The sequence below is a fragment of the Sylvia atricapilla genome, chromosome 4, assembly GCF_009819655.1.
Source record: "Sylvia atricapilla isolate bSylAtr1 chromosome 4, bSylAtr1.pri, whole genome shotgun sequence".
In the NCBI taxonomy this organism is placed as follows: domain Eukaryota; kingdom Metazoa; phylum Chordata; class Aves; order Passeriformes; family Sylviidae; genus Sylvia; species Sylvia atricapilla.
Genome location: NC_089143.1, coordinates 33,864,985 through 33,883,723, shown reverse-complemented (window position 1 = coordinate 33,883,723; position 18,739 = coordinate 33,864,985). Strand labels below are relative to the sequence as shown.

General features: G+C 37.8%; 1 protein-coding gene across 2 annotated transcripts in view; it reads left to right on the top strand.

The window, feature by feature from the left end:
- Positions 1-18,739, top strand: part of TENM3 (teneurin transmembrane protein 3) — a 373,463-nt gene that overhangs the window by 285,620 nt on the left and 69,104 nt on the right. For both annotated transcript variants that reach the window (XM_066317559.1, XM_066317560.1), the window contains 5 exons: positions 1,176-1,386; positions 1,906-2,007; positions 2,153-2,347; positions 3,675-3,875; positions 6,743-6,928. In XM_066317559.1, coding sequence (XP_066173656.1) covers positions 1,176-1,386; positions 1,906-2,007; positions 2,153-2,347; positions 3,675-3,875; positions 6,743-6,928 — 895 coding nt within the window. The remainder of the gene's footprint in view (positions 1-1,175; positions 1,387-1,905; positions 2,008-2,152; positions 2,348-3,674; positions 3,876-6,742; positions 6,929-18,739) is intronic.

Below are 18,739 nucleotides of genomic sequence, written 5' to 3'. Positions count from 1 at the left end.
CTGTTCCAGGACAAAGGTTATCATGTTTTTGTTTGTCCCAGGAGTGGTTTCTGAAGGTCACAATTCGGGGTGTAAAATCACTGATCCTCTGGTCCTGGGAACTGATCTTATCCCAACTCAGGTGCATCAGTGGTTCCACATGCTGGCCTTTACTTTACTAGGCCCTGAATGTAATTTCATTTGAGAGAGATCTTAAACATGCGGAAAGATTGAAGTTTTATGTGCTACAGTTCACTTCATATGATAAACAGTTGAAGTGAAACTTTGAACAGTCTTGCAGTAAAAACAGAGCCCTCTACCACAAGCAAGAATGCTCCTCTTCAGTTTTCCTACTTGTTTAATTTTTTCTATACGTATTGATCTTTACATGTTCAACATGCAGAAGACAACTTTCAAGCCATGAGAACAGACTTCAGATAGTGTAAAATCAGTGTAGGGCCTGGAGCAGTTTTAGCTCTCCAGGTGCCATTAGCCCTAGTTGAGGTGCATAAATACGCATAACATGCATAAAAACTTGTGTTGTGAGTTTGCTTATTTTAAAAGCTGAGATGCTGCTACATTTTTCCAAGCCCCATGGTAGTTGTTAAAACACAGTATGAGCTGTCCATTGACCTGAGGTACTGTGGGACTTGGTCAGTTTGTCGCTTTTGATAATTGCAAGCTTTTCCGCTTTCCATCTCCTGTTTTGAGCTTCTGTGATGAGAAGTTAAGCACTCGCTCTTCTTCCTCCAGAATTCCAGACTGTACAAAAGTGGGATTGAGCAGTTAATCCTTCATCCGAAATTAAATGAAGAAAAGTAGGTTATTGGATATTAGCATATATATATTGGATATTAGCCCATATGTATCTAACACAGTTTGAAAGTTAGCTCTCACCTGTTATTAAGATGCCACTCATGACTGCAGACTCATTTCAACTGCTGTGTTCTTCACCCAGTGTATGTAATGGGTTCATTGGCCACTTTCTACTGAAAAAATCTTTCTAACAAGCATGAGAACTAGTTGCTTATTTTGTTTGAATGCTTAGCAAGAAGCAAAGAAATTAGAAAGGGCTGGTTTCAGCTCCTGCTTCCCTGCTCCAAAAGGAAACTCTTGGTCGAAATATGAGCATATTGTCAGGGTGGTGCCATGGTCATCCCGTGACTTGTCAGGCTCCCATCTGTGTTTGTTTGCAGTATGACTTTGTGGAGCTCCTGGACGGCAGCCGGCTCATTGCAAGGGAGCAACGCAACCTGCTGGAGTCGGAGCGAGCAGGACGGCAGGCGAGGTCTGTCAGTCTGCACGAGGCAGGTTTTATCCAGTATTTGGATTCTGGCATCTGGCACCTGGCCTTTTATAATGATGGGAAAAATGCAGAGCAGGTGTCTTTTAATACCATAATTATAGGTAAGCACAATCTTTAAAGCTTTTACCAAATGCTAGCTTGGGGTCAAGTTTTTTAGGAATTCATAGATAGGTTTTCATAGTTAAATGATCTGACTTTTATTTTTTCCCAGGTTTTCCATTTCTGTGTTTCTTTTGCTACTCAGAAAAAAACAGAGAGTATATATTATAATTTCTTTATCTAAGGCATAAGGATTTTAATTTCTTAGTCTAAGGCATTAGTACGTCTAGTGAAACAGTGCTTGAAAGGAGGATGCTGAAGTATTTATTAAATGGCACAGGACTAGATTTCAAGTATGGAGCTCATATCGTTTTACACTTATAATTTTAGCCTTTTTGTTGGAATATAATGTCCTAAGATACTGGGGGCATCAGCAGTAGAGAATCACAACTATTCGTGCTCTTCAAACAAAACAAATGTAAACACTTTTCTCAGAGCGAGAACAACCTGTCAGTAGTGGCTGGAATGATAGGTACTTCATGCAATGGGCACCTGTGAATTATCTCTCTTTTTCCTTTTAGAGTCTGTGGTGGAATGCCCCCGAAATTGCCATGGTAACGGTGAATGTGTTTCTGGATCCTGTCATTGTTTTCCAGGGTTTCTGGGCCCCGATTGTTCAAGAGGTAAATCAACCCAATTCTTTTCTCAAGTCAGTTTAAGTGAGCATGAAGACAAATACATCAGAAAAGCAACATCTCAGATGTTCTTCTTTATAAAGCTTTGGTGAAGATCTTTATTTTGATTGTTGTGCCATGTTCTGTTTCACAGCAGCCTGCCCGGTGCTGTGCAGTGGCAATGGGCAGTACTCCAAAGGACGCTGCCTGTGTTACAGTGGCTGGAAGGGCACCGAGTGTGACGTGCCTACGAGTCAATGCATCGATCCCCAGTGTGGGGGACGGGGCATTTGCATCATGGGCTCTTGTGCCTGCAACTCTGGGTACAAAGGAGAAAACTGTGAAGAAGGTAAATGAGTAAATATTTATGCCAGCACCAGCTGTGTGCCAGGTTAACAGCTGGCACATCCAGCTCTATAAATTTTTCTAGATCTAGGTCTTATGCACTAACCCTTTTGCTTCAAAAATCGTTTTACAATGCTACAAATCAAGTTTTGGAATCACTAGTATCCCTGAATTCTACAGAATTATTGTACCTTATTTATTTTCAAATAAGCAGTGGGAAAATTCAAAGTAACATGCATGTAACGTTCTTGCTTGCCAGTATATTTGGGTTTTGTATGGCTGAAGTCAGCTAAGAAGAAAGCACATGAAACACACATGAAGGAGTTCTTACTGAATTTTCCAAGTGTAGAATAATCATTAATTTATTGCATTTGTTAGTAGTCTTTTCCACTGACCAGATTGTGGAAAGTGCTGATTTGAATGCATCACGGGGAAAAATGATGTGTTATTCTTGTATTTCAGAGATGTGTGTAATAATATTCATTCTGGTGTGCTGCAAAATGTGGTTCATTTTCCATTACATTTTTTTAGGGAGTAAAAGCTGCTATTTTCTTCCCCAATGAAATTGATTTTATTGATCTCCACACAAAAAGTAATGCAATTAAGTCTCTGGAATTAAATTTTCAGACCATTGACCCTACAAGTGTAACATTTTATTGAGTCAAATTGCTAAATTAAATCTCATCATCTAAAGCACAAGTAAATTAAGACAGACAGTATGCAATTCATTCATTTCTGAAACAGTTTGGGGGTCCTGTAGAGCTGTCAAAACTACATAGCAGTGGATTGGGTCAGTTGTACCAGGGAACAGTGCTGCAGAGCATCCAACACTTAATAGATTTTGATTAGGCAAAGTCAAGATCAGTTGCCCAAGACCCAAAGCAAACCTTGCTGTAATTCAGAAAAATGAGCAAACCTTGAAAGATTCTCCATTGATTCAGTGGTAACCTATAATTGTCTTTATGTCAATTATGTGCATGCACAAAATTTACAGGATCAGAAAGGGATGTGAAAGGGACGCGTTCTTTCAAGGAAACTTGCAGCTATGCAAGAAGTGATGACAAAGAGTGATTTACCTTGTAGCCAGAGAAGGAAAGCTGGCACAAAGAGATCTTGAGTCCACTTAGTCTTTTCCTCATTCATTGCAATGAAAAAACGGTGAACTTCTCGGCTTCAGCCTACTAATGTTTACTTTCAAGATGGGTGCAGTGCTGCCTGTTTCATGAGATCTTGAAATGTGAATTAAGCCCAAAAGTGCCATTCGCACCAATGGGTTTGTTACTGTTTTTAAGATTGACAGGTTTAAACTGATCTTTCTCATCTCCCTGCAGCGGATTGCTTGGACCCAGCCTGCTCCAGCCATGGTGTGTGCATCCATGGTGAATGCCACTGCAACCCAGGCTGGGGTGGCAACAACTGTGAAATCCTGAAGACAATGTGCTCTGACCAGTGCTCTGGTCATGGCACCTACCTTCAAGAGAGTGGTAGCTGCACCTGTGACCCCAACTGGACAGGTCCAGATTGCTCCAATGGTAAGAGTTAAAAGCACTAGCATTTTATAAAATTTTGATGTCCTAAATAGCAGAATTTTAATGACATTATGACCTGCTGAGCTGATGGATCTCTTTTGAGTTGACTTCAGCATGAACTGTAAATTGATCCAAAGGCTCAAAATAATTGATGAGGTTGAAGGATTTGAAAATCAATGCATCTGTTTGTATCTTTTAGCTGCCTTCATCTGGTAACTTCAGGTATTTCACAAGCAAGTTCAGGATGTTCTTTGCATGATATAGATATTTCCTAATACATGTACTTAAAACTACATTAATGAAAACAGGGACATTCACATTTTAAGAATCTCTCCAGATAACTGGAGGTGATTTTCCTGAAAAACAGATAGCATTCAAGTTTAAAGGCAAAGGGAATGCAAGAATGAGTCTTAAACAGCTTTCAAGGCAGGGTGCAGGCTGCCAGGATGGAAGGAGCTAGTAGGAGAAGCAGAGGAGTTCCTTGAAATATGGAACTGGGCTTATTAAAACCATAGTCTGAGCTTAGAAACAAAAGGAGAAAACTAGAGACACTAGCACAGAGAGCAGAATCTAAATATTTATGAAGTATGACAGCAGCTTTTTGACAAATATGAGTTTTTAGGATCTTGTTTGGTAGCCACATATCAAAAAAGAAATCATGTCTAACTGTGAGACATGTATTTGTCTAAAGCAGTTCATCTAAGAACTCAGACGTTTTGTTAATGAAAACTGAACACATGGGCTAGCTGGGTTCATGCCAGCTTATGAATAAATATAACTTTTTCATAAGGAACCATCTTTTTAAAACAAATGTACTTCCTGACCAGGATCTGTGATACTTCATGATGGTTTATGCATACGAGAGGGATAGAGTTCCAAACATGCAAGAAAAAGTGACGAAGAGAAGAAAATGTTGTCTTCTGTGAAATTTGTTTAGAAGAAAAAATCCTTTTCTGTTTCTAGCACTAAAAATGGCTATTTGTATTAGAGCCTGTCTAGTTCTCAGGCAAAACATGGATCTCCCATTTATGGACACATCCTCTATGCTTCTTTTGGTGACCAGTTATGCTCCGGCTTTTGCTTATGTTTCATGGAATAATTTCTCATTAAAATAACATAAAATGTTTCTGATTTCAAAAATCTCAAGTGTGTCTGGCTCAGAAAAGAATGTTTGTAAAAACATGCAGAGATTATTTGCTAAAGCTGTGCAAAATGACCTTCAGTGGAGTACACTAAAAAAGAAAATCTTACCTATAAACATATTGTTAAGCTGTTAGATGAAGAAAAGAATGAGTTATTTCCATCAGAGGGCTTTATAGGTTTGGAATCAGCAGAGCTTTCCTCTATCTTCATCAGCAGTTTGTCCGTTAATTAGCCCTTCAATTCCACTTCAATTAAATTAACTCTAATTAATAAATTCATTACAAAGATTGACGCACCTTGCTCAAAGCTAGTGTGCTAAAAGCTGATAAACACCTTCACCCTAATGAAAAATTGATTAGATTGAAGAGAAATAAACCTTTCTTTCTCAGAGCTGCAGTGATGTTTTGTGACTCTGAACTTAATCAAACCATCTTGCATCTTTTAATCAAAAATTTAATTCAAAGTAGATATAAAATGTTGTATAGTTGGTGGAGGGGAAAGGAGGGGGAAATTACAGCTGTCTTTCTCCATAAAGGTTTTGGGCTGTTTCTTACAGAAATGTCACATCTCCTTGATAATGTGTTTCTCAACATTTTGAGACAGCAGGGAGAAAAACACTGTTAATCAGGAGTCTGGAAACCTTTCTTGCACTGAATGCAAGTTTCTTTTGCTGTTAAAAATAATTTTGATCTTTTATTACTGAACTACTTGCTTTCTTTTACAAGAAAAAAAAAACCTTAAATGTAGCATTTCTATGAACCATACATGGCTACAGATAGCTGTATGCCAAAGAAACTAAACAAGACCCTCAGGCTGTATTGTATCTCTTTGTTTTTCTGTTTTCTGCTTAGCAGAAGTAAAGTTTGCTGAAGTCTGACTGAATGAACCAAAATGGTAAATCCAAAATCTGGCAATGTAAATTATCATCTTGTATTAACTGAGACTTAATATGTGTTGTATGGCCTTTGACTACCTTTGGCTGTTAACATATTTTTCAATTATTCTCTCAGATACAAGATCCTGTTACTATATGTAAATGACAAGTTAAATTGCTGTATGTTGATTTATTTTTTTAACAAAGTGTTATTGAAACCAGACTGTTCATAGCTGTCACTGATACAAATTTACTTAAAGTAAAAGAGTAAAATGATCTTTTATACTTTACAGATGTGTCAGTGTGTCAGCATAGTGCTAATTTGTCTCACTAGGGCTGATTCTTTATAATGAAAAATGTGTCAGAAATGGCACATTTTAACTTTGAAAGAAAGGAGGGAGAAGAGTATGGAGGGGAAACCTTGCTAATTTGAACTTCTTCATATTAGATAGATTTTTACTCTCTACAGACACTGATCTAGGTATATATTTCGTCACTGTGAGTACAATATAACTTCTGTCATATAATCTAAGACACAAAAGGTTACTCTTAGGACATATGTGACCACAAAGAAGCGTGCTTGAAAATTACTGCAAGCTAGCCGAAGAGCTGTGAACACTTAAACATCACTAAAGTCTGGCAGCTAAATAAAAGAGCATTAGCAAAGAAATAAAACTCCGTGCTCTCTGTTCTGTTGAATCTTACGTGAAAAAGTCTTTCACAGTAAATTCCTTTGATTTAACTTTCAAAGATTTTTGCCTTCCTTATTCTTCACATGCTGAATTGAAATCTAGCTTCTAATGAATGCCTTCCCTCTCTCCCCCCTGCGCTTGCCGCCTCCCTTTCTGCGCAGAGATCTGCTCGGCGGACTGCGGCACGCATGGCGTGTGCATGGGCGGCACGTGTCGCTGCGAGGAGGGCTGGACGGGCACAGCCTGCAACCAGCGGGCCTGCCACCCCCGCTGCGCCGAGCACGGCACCTGTAAGGACGGCAAGTGTGAATGTAGCCAGGGATGGAACGGAGAGCACTGTACCATTGGTAGGCTGCCTGTGCTTTACCCTGTCCTCGCTGCGAAATTCAAACAGCCAGCGCTGCTGGCCGCCTCTTAATAAGGAGTGTGTTGCTTTGAAGAATGTTTCTTCAAACGGAATATTTGCATGTGTCAGTCTGTGGAAAAGGGTTGATATCTTACTAAAGGAAATGGTTATATAATGGCTCATCAGTTCTTCATATCTAGTTTGCCATGAAAAGAAGGTGGAAGAATTTCCTCTTCAATCTTTTCCCTTCAACTGCCTTTCATTGAGGGGAGGTTACTTTTATTTTGAATGGTAAATATACTACTTGATTTGTGCTTTTCTATTTTTATGTGATAGCTTTATGTCTTTTCGAAATGAAGCTTCTTATTGTTTTTCTTTCTTTCTTTCTTTCTCTTTTAAGGAGAAGGAGCACTAAAAAGTGACTTGCCTACATAAAAGTGTCACTTCCACCATGTAATAAATGTGATCTAACTGCCCAAAATTATCTTCCTGTCAACATAATGTTCTAGTTTAGATTACTATCAAATTTCTTTTGTGTTAATAACGTAATAGCAGTTTAATACAGCTGATTGAGAAGAGGCCATCCTTATTACAGCTTCTGTGTTTCTGTAACCAAGTTAGTTCTGGTGCCTGAAAACCTTTGGAAGTTACTATACCATTATCAGTGCAGCTTTTCTTATGCAGTTATTTACAGTTCATATGTCCCATATAGAGCAGGATATCCTTCTCCACTACACAGGCTTTGCAGTGAGCTAGTGTGAAAAATCATGCATGTAGATAGGAGGACTAAGAAAACATGGAGTTGTAGTGCTAGAAAATTCCCTTCCACACTAATTCCCCTTTGTGAAAGATGCTGCAGGTCTGTAACAATGGAGTAGAGTCCCATCGAAACAATTTTTATCTCAGCAGAACCACAGAAAAACTTCTGCATGACAACAGGTAGGAAGCACAGAGAGAGGAACTGGCAGTGGTCTACATGTTAGAGATGACCAGTTTGTACTTTGGTGAGTGGAGAGAATTGCATGAAGCTCATTAGAGGCTGTGAGAGGAGCAACCATGTGGCTGAAGTATTTATGGGGCACCTCTCCTAAGTATGAGAAGCATCGTGATTGAGCAGTTTGAGGTGGATTGAGTTGGCAACAAACGAGGTAGCCACAGGTCAGACAATGGCAAGAATAACACTGAATGATGAGGAAATCATGGATAATCTGAATTATCAAAAAAAAGTCCAGTAAGTAAAAAACCCCACATAGTCCTGTGTTTGGATAGATGGAGGAGAGATGGTTAAAAGAGGTCATGCAGCTGAAGCAACAGGATAGGACAGAAAGTCTAACTGCAGTGGAGCTGATGGATGTGAATGTAGCATGATTTGCTTTTGCCACAAGCTAAAAAGAGCCTGGAGAATTTTAACTTCCATGGAAGTTTTGGAAGGGCTCTAACTCTGTGTTAGCACAGCTAAGCCGTAAGAAGGACATGAGAATCTAGAAAATAGCAAAACCCAAGCTGTGCTCCCAGGTATTTTACAGTCCTGGCTGAGGAGCAGGTGGTGGTGCTGTACTTGAGGCTGTGAGATGCAGTGGCAAAAGCTTTGATGACTGGGAAAATGAGGGCCTGTTACAGGTATATCAATTAATACGCACATCGTTGCCCCCAGAAGATGAGGCAAGGTTTTCTTTTTCAGAAGAGAGTTAGGTGTGAAAGTAGTAAGATTGACTTGAGAATTATTTTTTACAGCAATCACAATTGATTTTCAAAATTTAGCTGGTTGGTTGGTTTGTGGGTTTTGTTATTTACAATTGAAATTACTCAAACATATGAGGGAAAGGTAATCAAGATGCGTCTGCAGAATCACATGGAGAATAGATTGGGTTTTTGAGGAGCTTTTAGAAAACCTGCTGACAGAGTAGAGAGATGCAGAGAGAACTGCTTTCTGAACAATAAAAGAAAGTAAATATTTAGAAGTAGGATAAAGCCTTTCCCTTGACTGCTTTAACTTGCCAACGAGCAATTACTCAGCAGATCACTCTGCTGTTGGTCTCGCTGACCTTGGCAGCATTTCAAGGGTTGTAGTTATACACGGATGAACTGCTCTTGAACAATTTTTCCAACATATTAAGCACAAACAAGTTTTTCCTCAGCACTGGGCAAGCAGGTCTGTCTTCCCACCTGTTTATTCTTTAAATAGGTATTTACTTTGTGGCTACTGCTTTAAAGATAGTTTGATTTGTTTCTATTGCCCTTACAGCCTTCAAGGCAAGTAATGAGGTACAGGCTTTAGCCTGCTGTTACATTTATATTTTTAGAGCTATTTTCTTCAGGAGCCCCATGTTACAGAGAAGCCAGGTCACTTTATTGCTCATTTCCAGCAATATTTCGACTTAGTGGGGGAAAAATTGCTGCCTCCTTAGCTTGGCAGATGAAGAGTCAATTTGCTTTTCTCTCATCTACTCTACAGTAGGTAGTAGCTCTTTCTGAGCTATAAATTTCAAAACACAAGGGACTTCAGAATGCTTCTCTATGCAAACCAATTTTTTATTGTCACCCTCCATTTGTAACCCAGGCATTTTATGCTACTTACAACTTTCTACTTAGTAGCAGAATATTTGCATAATTTGTGTTATGTATATGAAAGACTCCTACTCTCTCTCCCTTCATATGTCTAAAAATAAACAATTGCACCCTTCTTATTTCTAAAAGTCATTAACCATTTAGCTGCAGTACTGTGGAGTATTTTAGAAATGCAAATGTGTTTCTTTGTTGCAGCTGTTAGCTGGAAGCCCTCTGAAGTGCAACAGCCAAAATTAACAGCTTCTTTGAGAAAGGAATATTCCAAAGAAACTGTAAATCTTAAGGGGAATTCACTTTGCTCACTTCCTGGGAAAGGAATAGCCCTCCAGATCTCTGGCTGGATGTGCAAAATGGGGCAGATGTGCGTGCATTACTCACAGAAGCGCTAACTGGAATATGTACTGAATCATCTGAATCCATAACTCATTTGATCAAAGAATTTGTGGTATTTTTTTAAAGCATGAATGCCATTCAAAATGGTAAAAAAAAAAAAAAAAAAGCTTGGTACCTCAGCTAACAATTTTTATGTATTCTTAAGTGATAACTATTGGTCCAGTCTCATTTTCAGTTAGCCCACTGTTTGTATTGTAAGTTGACATGCCTTAAAACATAGAATGAAGGCAAAACCTGAACCAGTCACTTTATTAAAACAAGGTAGTCCTTAGTTGTATTTCTCTCTACTATTGCATAAATCTTGGATTGGTTCTTGAATTATGCCAAATTTTAAGTATACTTAAAAACATTTAAATGGAATTTAGTCAGAGGAAATTCTAATTACTCTAAACTGCCAAATACCTATTTCATTGTTTGTTTGGATTTTTTTTGATTTCAGTACTTCAGGATGTTGGGAAGAAAATTTGTAGGTGATGGCAAAGGTTTGCTTTTATTTGTTCAGCAAAAAATTTAGACATCTGCTTCTCTGGGTTAAACATAAAGGTTTCCCTAAGGCTGAAGATGACAAGACAGCATTGGAGAAATAATACACATATGTATTTTATATATTTTGATTTGTGATAGAGAACAAAGTAAACTAAATAAAACTTTAGTTTTAGGGAGGAGGGGAGGTCTAGTTGTTTGAAGCAATGTGTATTGAAAGGTGGACAAGATTGTTAGGACTAATGCAGTAAACCTGATGTCTGTTGCTGATATCCACTGTTTCGTTATGGGTCTTTGGCACAGGGTAGTGCAACTTCCATACCACACCTGATGTCAGCCACACTTGTGAGCCACTGCCCTTGCTCTGAATGCATGCTTTCACATATCTGTATCAAAGATGTTCAGAGATAAGTACATGCTCAGCATTTTGATGAAGGAATCTAATAGGAATTAGCAGAAATCAAAACCTGGTGCTATTGTTTAGCATCTTGAAGGCTTGAACTAAATATAGGCAATATATGTTTCAAGTACTAAACAGTTTAAGGCACCTATGTTGCTTGTATCTCTTCCCTCTGGAGAACTGTAGTCATAAAGTCATAAGGTCATGTGACCTTTAGAGGTCCCGTGCAGTAAACAGCATCATCTTCAACTAGATTTGCTCAGAGCCTCATTTGCTGAGAGTGTCATCCAGCCTGGCTTTGAATGTTTCTTTGGCATCCACGACCTCTCTGGGAAACTTGTTCAGTGTTTCACCACCTCATTGAACAAAACATCTCACTTAATCTAGTTTGAATCTACCCTTTTTTACTTTAAGGCCATTACCCCTTGTCCTGTCACAACCGGCACTGCTAAAATGTTTTAATGTAATGTTTTACTATTTCCTGTATCCCCATGAGAACAGGTTAAATCAACAGTTCACTGCAGAGCTATGGAAAATCACCTGACAACAACCTGTCAGTTGTTTATTTGGTCTGCAAGTGACATTCATGGGTCTGAGGTGAGCCTCCATTTATTATTTTTTGAAGCTCAACCTGCATCTCAATGGGATACAAGACGGCAGATGCACAGCTGGTGCCCAGGTGAGAGCCTGGATGAAAATTTGCTCTGTAATTAAGTTTTCATAACAGAGTTGTGCTAAAGTATGTTTTTCCTTTCTGTCCTGGCTTGCAATGAGTTCAGTGACCCTCTCCTGTCTGAATAGCTGTTTTGTGAGATTGGAACAGATATTATTTCAGAAAGTCTATTATTTTTTGTGATATAACTGTCATGTACCATGACTATATTAGGTAGCTGTCATAGGAAGCCCATAAATATGAATACTTTTCCAGCTGCTTTTCCATTAAACTCTGTTAGCTGAATGAAATTAGTAAATAATTATGTTGGTGGGGAACCTGCTATATCAATGTGCTGCGTAACAACTCACTTTTACAATGCAGCCTAATTTTTTCTATAGACTAAATTTGGTTTTGCATAATCTAAATTGCAAATTTGCCAATTTGCATTAAAACTATGCCTTCTTGTTCAAAATTGTCAACACCTCTTTTTTAAAAGTCTTTAACATTAAGCATGGGTGGGTAAGACCATCTGTTTATAAAGCTTGCCTGCAGCTCCAGTACTTAACACAAGACAGGTTACAGCTGTTTAATTGTTATCATGTTGAACTATTATCTTTCAATCCAAAATTAATATTTGTATATGTATGCATGGAAAGCATATCGTTAAACATGAATGAGCTAAATGTGGATTAATGCCATTAGGCATTCATATTAATGCCTCAGGAGGGCTAAAGTTAGCATCGTGGTACTTCCATGCTACTTTTGAATGCTGCATGAGGCTGCTTTACCTCGTATGCAGAACTGAAAATCAAAGCCAGTGGTGGTTCGCTGAGAAGTGTGCAGCTTGTGTTTATATTCCAGTGACACCTGAGATCTAATTGGTTTATTTTCTAAGAATTTCCCCTAAAATTTAGTTGAGAAAAAACCCCCAAGGGACAGCAAATTATTTATTTTAACATTTTTCTTCACATGAAAAACAGTAGCATGACATTTAAATCAATCAAACCAAAAAAAAAAAATTCCTCAGCAAGGAATTTCTAGTTTCATCTATTTTAGCCAGAAAACTAGGAATGTCATCTGGCTTGGATATTCAGAATTATGAAGAAAATAAATCTAGAGCACTTTCCCATAAATGTGTTTCCATTATCACAGACTGTTCTGGTGACTGATTAAAATGGTTTTCTGACTGGGGACAAACATGAAGGCATCACTGTGCTGGTTTTCCCATGTGACCACAATCAGATCAGCATAAGCACAGAAGTACAGCAAGTTTTGGGGAATGCTGAGACAGAATCTCCTCCAATAAGCTGTATGGCATGCACCTGTTCTCTTTAGCACGTGTTTTGCTTAGGGCTCCTTATACTACAGATTTCAAATATGACTGCAGGGAAATGACACTTTATCTCTCTATAAGATCAGAGAGCAAGTAAAGGCAAATGTGTTCCTTCAGTTAATTAAACGAAGTGCTTATAGAAAACTTGATATGGCTGTGTATCATTACACTATACATTTTTGACACACGGGCTTGACAGAATAAGTCGTGAACCATTTTGAGGGCTTGATCTTTCATCTCTACATGCATGTTAGCAGCTCAGATAATCAGTATTATGATGCCCACTGTCATTTCAGTGCTGATTCTAATTGCCAAGCATGGCTCACTTTTCCCAGAAGTTTAAATTCCTGATGATATTCACATTTTAGAATGATTTAACGTGTCACATATTTATTGTACCTTAATGCATGCGCAGGAATTTTTCATAACTTTTAAGATCCATTTGAAATTTTTTGTCCCTTAGATTGTAATAATTACTTTTGTATGAATATATTCTGTAATTAGCAAAATTCCTAAATTTATATTTTTCTTTAGTTACGGGTTCTTGGAATCATATCTGAATACAAGTTTTATCTTAAAAATAAGATTGTATCTGAATGAAGGTATGATCTTTGACATTCTAACAATTTTTATCCGATAAAATCAATCAAAGAAATCAAAACTAATTATATCCAATATCAATTAGTTCACCACAATACTGTGAGTGAAATCCTAGTTTCAAAACATCTGACTGCTTTGCAGTTGGGATTTACAACTATTTATACCTATACCTTCCATGCAAAAAGCCTGTGAGGAAGAGATGTTGACTTTCTTGGCATACAGAGGACTGATGATCACAGTTTAACAAGATTTCATTAAATTTAGAAAAAAAATTGGGATTATATTTCCTGTGCCTAAAGGGCATGTTATTAATTTGCCTGGCCAAGCTTTGATTATGCCAAATATTTGTACATTTGGTAACAAAAAAAATACTCAATTACCAGGTGAATTTAAGATAGAGCACACATTTGTGGAACTGTGAAAAGAAGTAAGTTATTGGTCAGGTCTTGACACATTTCAAGACCAAGTATCTCAAATACAAATTAACTGTTAACCAATTAGCAATTTAAAGTATGCTAATTTGTATTTAAATGAGGACCACATGTGAAGTTCAAGTTAGGCACATTTTCAGAAAGCAGCAGAATCCTCTGAGAATTGAAGAATTTTAAAACTTGTTGTGAAGCTTGTTTAAGCTGAAGTGGCCAGAGAGTAAAGTGCTTTTGTACATTGTTTTGTTGCATGCTGGTCAGACCATATTCCATAAATCTTTTCAGTCAGGGAGAAAGATGGAAACAATAATGCTTCCCATCCTGATCCATGCCCTAATGTGTTTTTAAGCTAAATTTATCTTTCATGCAGTTCTTAATGTGTCAGGTTTTTACCTGCAGCTGAGGCAGGTCTTCACAAGTTGATTCAAATGGGCATTTGAACTTTTTCAGCCTGTACATGTGGGATAGTGTTAACTCCTTAGTGGTATATACCCTTTCTTCTAAATCCTCTTCCAGCTAAACTAATGTTAAATAGGAAACAACACTGCTCATGATCTTACCAGTAGTCCCAAATTTCCTATGTCTAGTATATCCTTAAAAGTAACTAAACCTTTTGTTCTAATACGTATTTTGCTTTCCAGTAATAACGATTAGGAATCTTACTTTACAGTAAAATTGGAATGAACAAATTTTGTTTTCAAGAACAAAAAATCTAGAAGATAATGGGCTTATGTGCCTTTGTATATAAATCCCATAAATGGAACAGTTGTAATTTTGGCAAGGGATAAATTGCAGTGAAGTCAGGTCTCTGCAAATATTTAAAATGCATAAACAATTAAGAAGGTATGAGTTCAGGGTGACACAGTGTTTTGGCCTATGTAAGAAGAAAAAGAAATAAAATTGTGTGAAAGTATAATTCCATCCATGTGCTCTCCTTTACAAGAAGGGCAAAGGGAAATTTAGGAGTAAAAAAGCATCAAACGGGAAGAATGTTTGTAATCCTCCTCTATTGGCAGCAATGCTCTGAACATATGGTATGTCTAAGACAAGGTTCTTACAGACCCAGAGAATGGATGATGACTATGAGCTGCTTACAGTGGAAGAACATGTGCTTTCAGTACTGTTCAGTGATGAATAGAAAGAATTGCATTTGCAAATGATACCAAAGCCTGCTGCCCCCAAGCACTTTGGAAGACAGGACAAGAATTTAAAATTACTTTAACAAATAGGACAGACTATGCAGACAAATAAGGTGCAAGTCAACAAATGCTGGCTTCTGTGCTTAAGATAATCAGCTGCACAAATCCAAGTAAGGAGGCAGTTTGCCAGGCAGAAAACACTGTAGGAGATGCTGAATTTGACATGAGCAAACCTTTCTGAAGACAGGGCTTTAAAATGTTGTGAATTCTGAACTTCTGTAAGTTTTTTGGTAGAGGCGTGGAGCTCCTCAGAGTTTTCATATGGATGCATGCTTTCCTTACTCATTCTTTGGTAGGGAAAGCAGTTGCCTAAAGGAATTGGTATGCTGTTCCCTGGGTCTGCTGTGGTAGGATAAGAAATGCTGGGTTTATATATTACAGAGGTTATTTGGGGTTTTATCTTCAAAAGGTGATTTAATTGTCAATATAATTAAACTGTGGCTGGGAGGAGAGGAGATTAGGGTGATCTGGTAGCCACATCAGGAGGAGTAAACCACCATGGACTGAGTCTTGAGCAGATTAGAGAAGTCAGACCAGAACTGTCAGCTCTGAGTTTTGTACCAGTTCTCCCAAAACAAACACCAAAACTTGTTTCCAAACCACGTTCTCCCTAAAGCTTGCAGTGAGTTTTCTCTTTGCTGGCAAGTGCCTGTGAAACCTGTGAAACCACTGATAAAGTGTGTGCCTCATCCCCTGCTACAGCTTGGCTGCACAGAGAGAAAAAAGTAATGTTCATAAGAAGAGACTGGTGTACAGGATGAACTGGTAAAGGATGATTTTGAAGACCTGGATTCAATCCATGATTTTAGCATGTATTTTCTGTTAGTTGCTCACAAATACAGACTTTAAAGAAGTGCTCTCTGACTGTTCTTCAGTTTCTGGGAACAAGATTTGCACATGTGTGAGTTGCTTAAAATGTTGGTTCATGTGTGAAATACTATATAATTCTAAGTAGTCCAGAAAATCACATCATAAGTCCTTGTAGCCAAGTGGATGGAGATTTCTCACTCTGATGTTTCAATGCTTTATTTACTGGTAAAATGAGGTAAGAATGTATTCTCTTCACACCAGTAGTATGAAGCTAGTGTGCTAAATAATTGTAACTCAGGGAGGAAGGTGATAGAAAAGTCTGAAAAGAGAACTGTTGCTTCCTTGTTTAGGTTAGCACAGTGTGTTACTAGGGCCTCAGCTGTTCGTTTGCTGGTGAGAGAATGACTGCTGAATGAGGACTGTGAGCTCTGCACGTTCACAAGGGAAGAAGTGTATAAAAATTGCACAGGTAGCCATAAACCCAACATTGCCTGAATTTTGGATGCTTGACATGGCCACTGTCATGGTATTCTTCTAATATGATCAGGGGTTTTGGCATATGGATTGTAAAAAAAGCTTTATATAAATACTACTAATAAATGAAAATAAGTGAAGATATTAAAATCTTCTACCTCCAAACAAACAGATAAATGTGTGGAAAGCTTAAGGGAAAGAATATGGTAACAACATGGCATAGTTTGTTTACCTTTAGTTTTGATTCCAAGAAAAACGAGCTGTTTCCCTATATGACACTTGATGCAAGGTTATGTAGAAGTGTAAACATGACTGATGCAGGGGATGTCGTTCACATATTCCTGTAGAGAGAGGATGGGTATCTGAGAGCATGAAGTTGGTGTGAGGAGTGCAGATACTTATGCAGTCATTCACCAGGGAATGGGAACTGCAATAAGGAGTTGTGGCAGATTAGGAGAGGAGGCAAAGCAGAGGTTGCTCCAAAAGGAGCAGAACAGAATTCTTCATTGTTGCCAATACTGAAATAATTTCTTCATCATCATTCTTTTCTTCCTCACTTTGGTTCTTTTCTTCCCTTACCTTTGATTCTCTTTTCTCTTTCTACTTTCTCCTTCTGTTTTCTTTTAGAGGAAGAGGCTGTAATGCAGTAAAAAAGGAAGAAAGCTGCTTATATTAGTGGAGTGGAGGCAAGGATTTGACTCACACTTTCAAGGTGTCAAAAGTTAAAAAAAAAAAACCAAAACTTTAAAAAAAACAGACTTGTTTTATTTAGGCTACGTAGGTCGATATGGCTTTGGTCATGTTCATTTGTGGTTTCAGTTCATGTCTGCTGGTGCAATGAGGTTAAATGTGCTCTTACAGCAAAGTAATTCATGACTCTTGAGCTATTGAATTGACACTGTAACAGGCCTATATATACATTACAAAAACATGGAGCACACTACCGTCTAGTGTACAGATTACAGAGATTATGATGGGTGAAGATGTCTGATGGAGGATAATGATTTAAACTAATAGAGATATAAATTCACTATACAGCATTTAGAAGCATGTCACTGTTGTAATCCCGTATGACAGAATAATCAGAATAAAGCAGTGTTATAAGTACCAATTAAGGAACATCAAATCAATGGGTATGTGACTCATGCTGATTTAAATGGGAGCTGATTGGAATGAATGGATTTAATATGTACTTTTATTCTTAGGCTATTCTGTCATACCTGGAGGAAGTAGTATATGAATAAGGAAGACACTGACTTACATCTCTGATAGGAAACTAATGGGATACATTAAATAATTTTTTTTTTAAAGTCAGGATTCTGAGTGGTTAAGAAATGTTCTGTGTTAAATGTGAATTTGGCTGTCACCATTTCTTTTATAAATGAAGAAATTTATATACATATATATAAATATTTATATAAATACCCACACAGATTGATGGCATCATTTCTATTTTTTTGTGTGTGAATTTTGAATGCCAGTTAGATCATCTTGGGCTTTGAGCAGGTTAGAAAATGTACAGATCTTATATCTTCATTTTTGTTTTTCTTTTTTCCACTTGGAGTTATATAAGGTCCTTCTACTCCTGGAGATAATAGCAAGATTTTAAATGGCACAGTCTTAAACTCTGCAAGAAAACTCTTGTAGGTATATTGTCTGGTCTGTAATTAAACTTCTTAAGGACGTAAGATAACCTTTATGTGCCAGATGTGTAAATATCTTGCCGAGGAGCACTTGCTGAGATGCTCCATCCTTCTGAAGAGCTCCAGATCCCACCTGGAATTCTTTATACAGAGTGAGGGAAAGGCTTGTATTTTGTATTTCCACACAGGTTCATTCCTCTTTCAGTTGCAGTGCCGTGAAGATAAGGAAGACAGCATGGCTAGTTAAACTTCACTGCAAAGTTACAGAATTTTTGGTCATTCATTTTCTGTTTTGTGGTTTCTCTACAATGCTGCATATTAACCAAAATAGTTTCTTACGTTGTCCTTAATGTCAGCTGACCGTGAGTAAAAGGATGCTGGAAGGTAGAACTTGTTTTCTGAGCATTACAGTTTTGTGGTTTGGAGCTGACTTTTTATAAGACTGCTAGATTAAAAAAAAAAAAATCTTAGAAGAGTATTTTCTTCATCTCTCTTGTGTTTGGGAGGGTGAGGTTTTTTTGGGTTTTTTGTTGTTGTTTGTTTGGGGATTTTTTTAAGTGAAGATTGGATTCTGAAAATAAATAGGGGGGGGGGGGGCGGGGCTTGGGATTGCAGGGACTGTTTTCAGTTCCCTAGGAGTTTTTTTTTAATGTTGTGTTACCTATCATTACACTTGTAGAGGCATTTTATGTTTTACTCATGGACAGATGAATTCCCCAGACAGGCCTGATTGCTTTCATTTTATTAAATAAAGCTTGATTTTTCTCCACACATACTACACCATGTTTTAAGCTATGTAGGAGCAAAGGGAATTATACTGGATGAG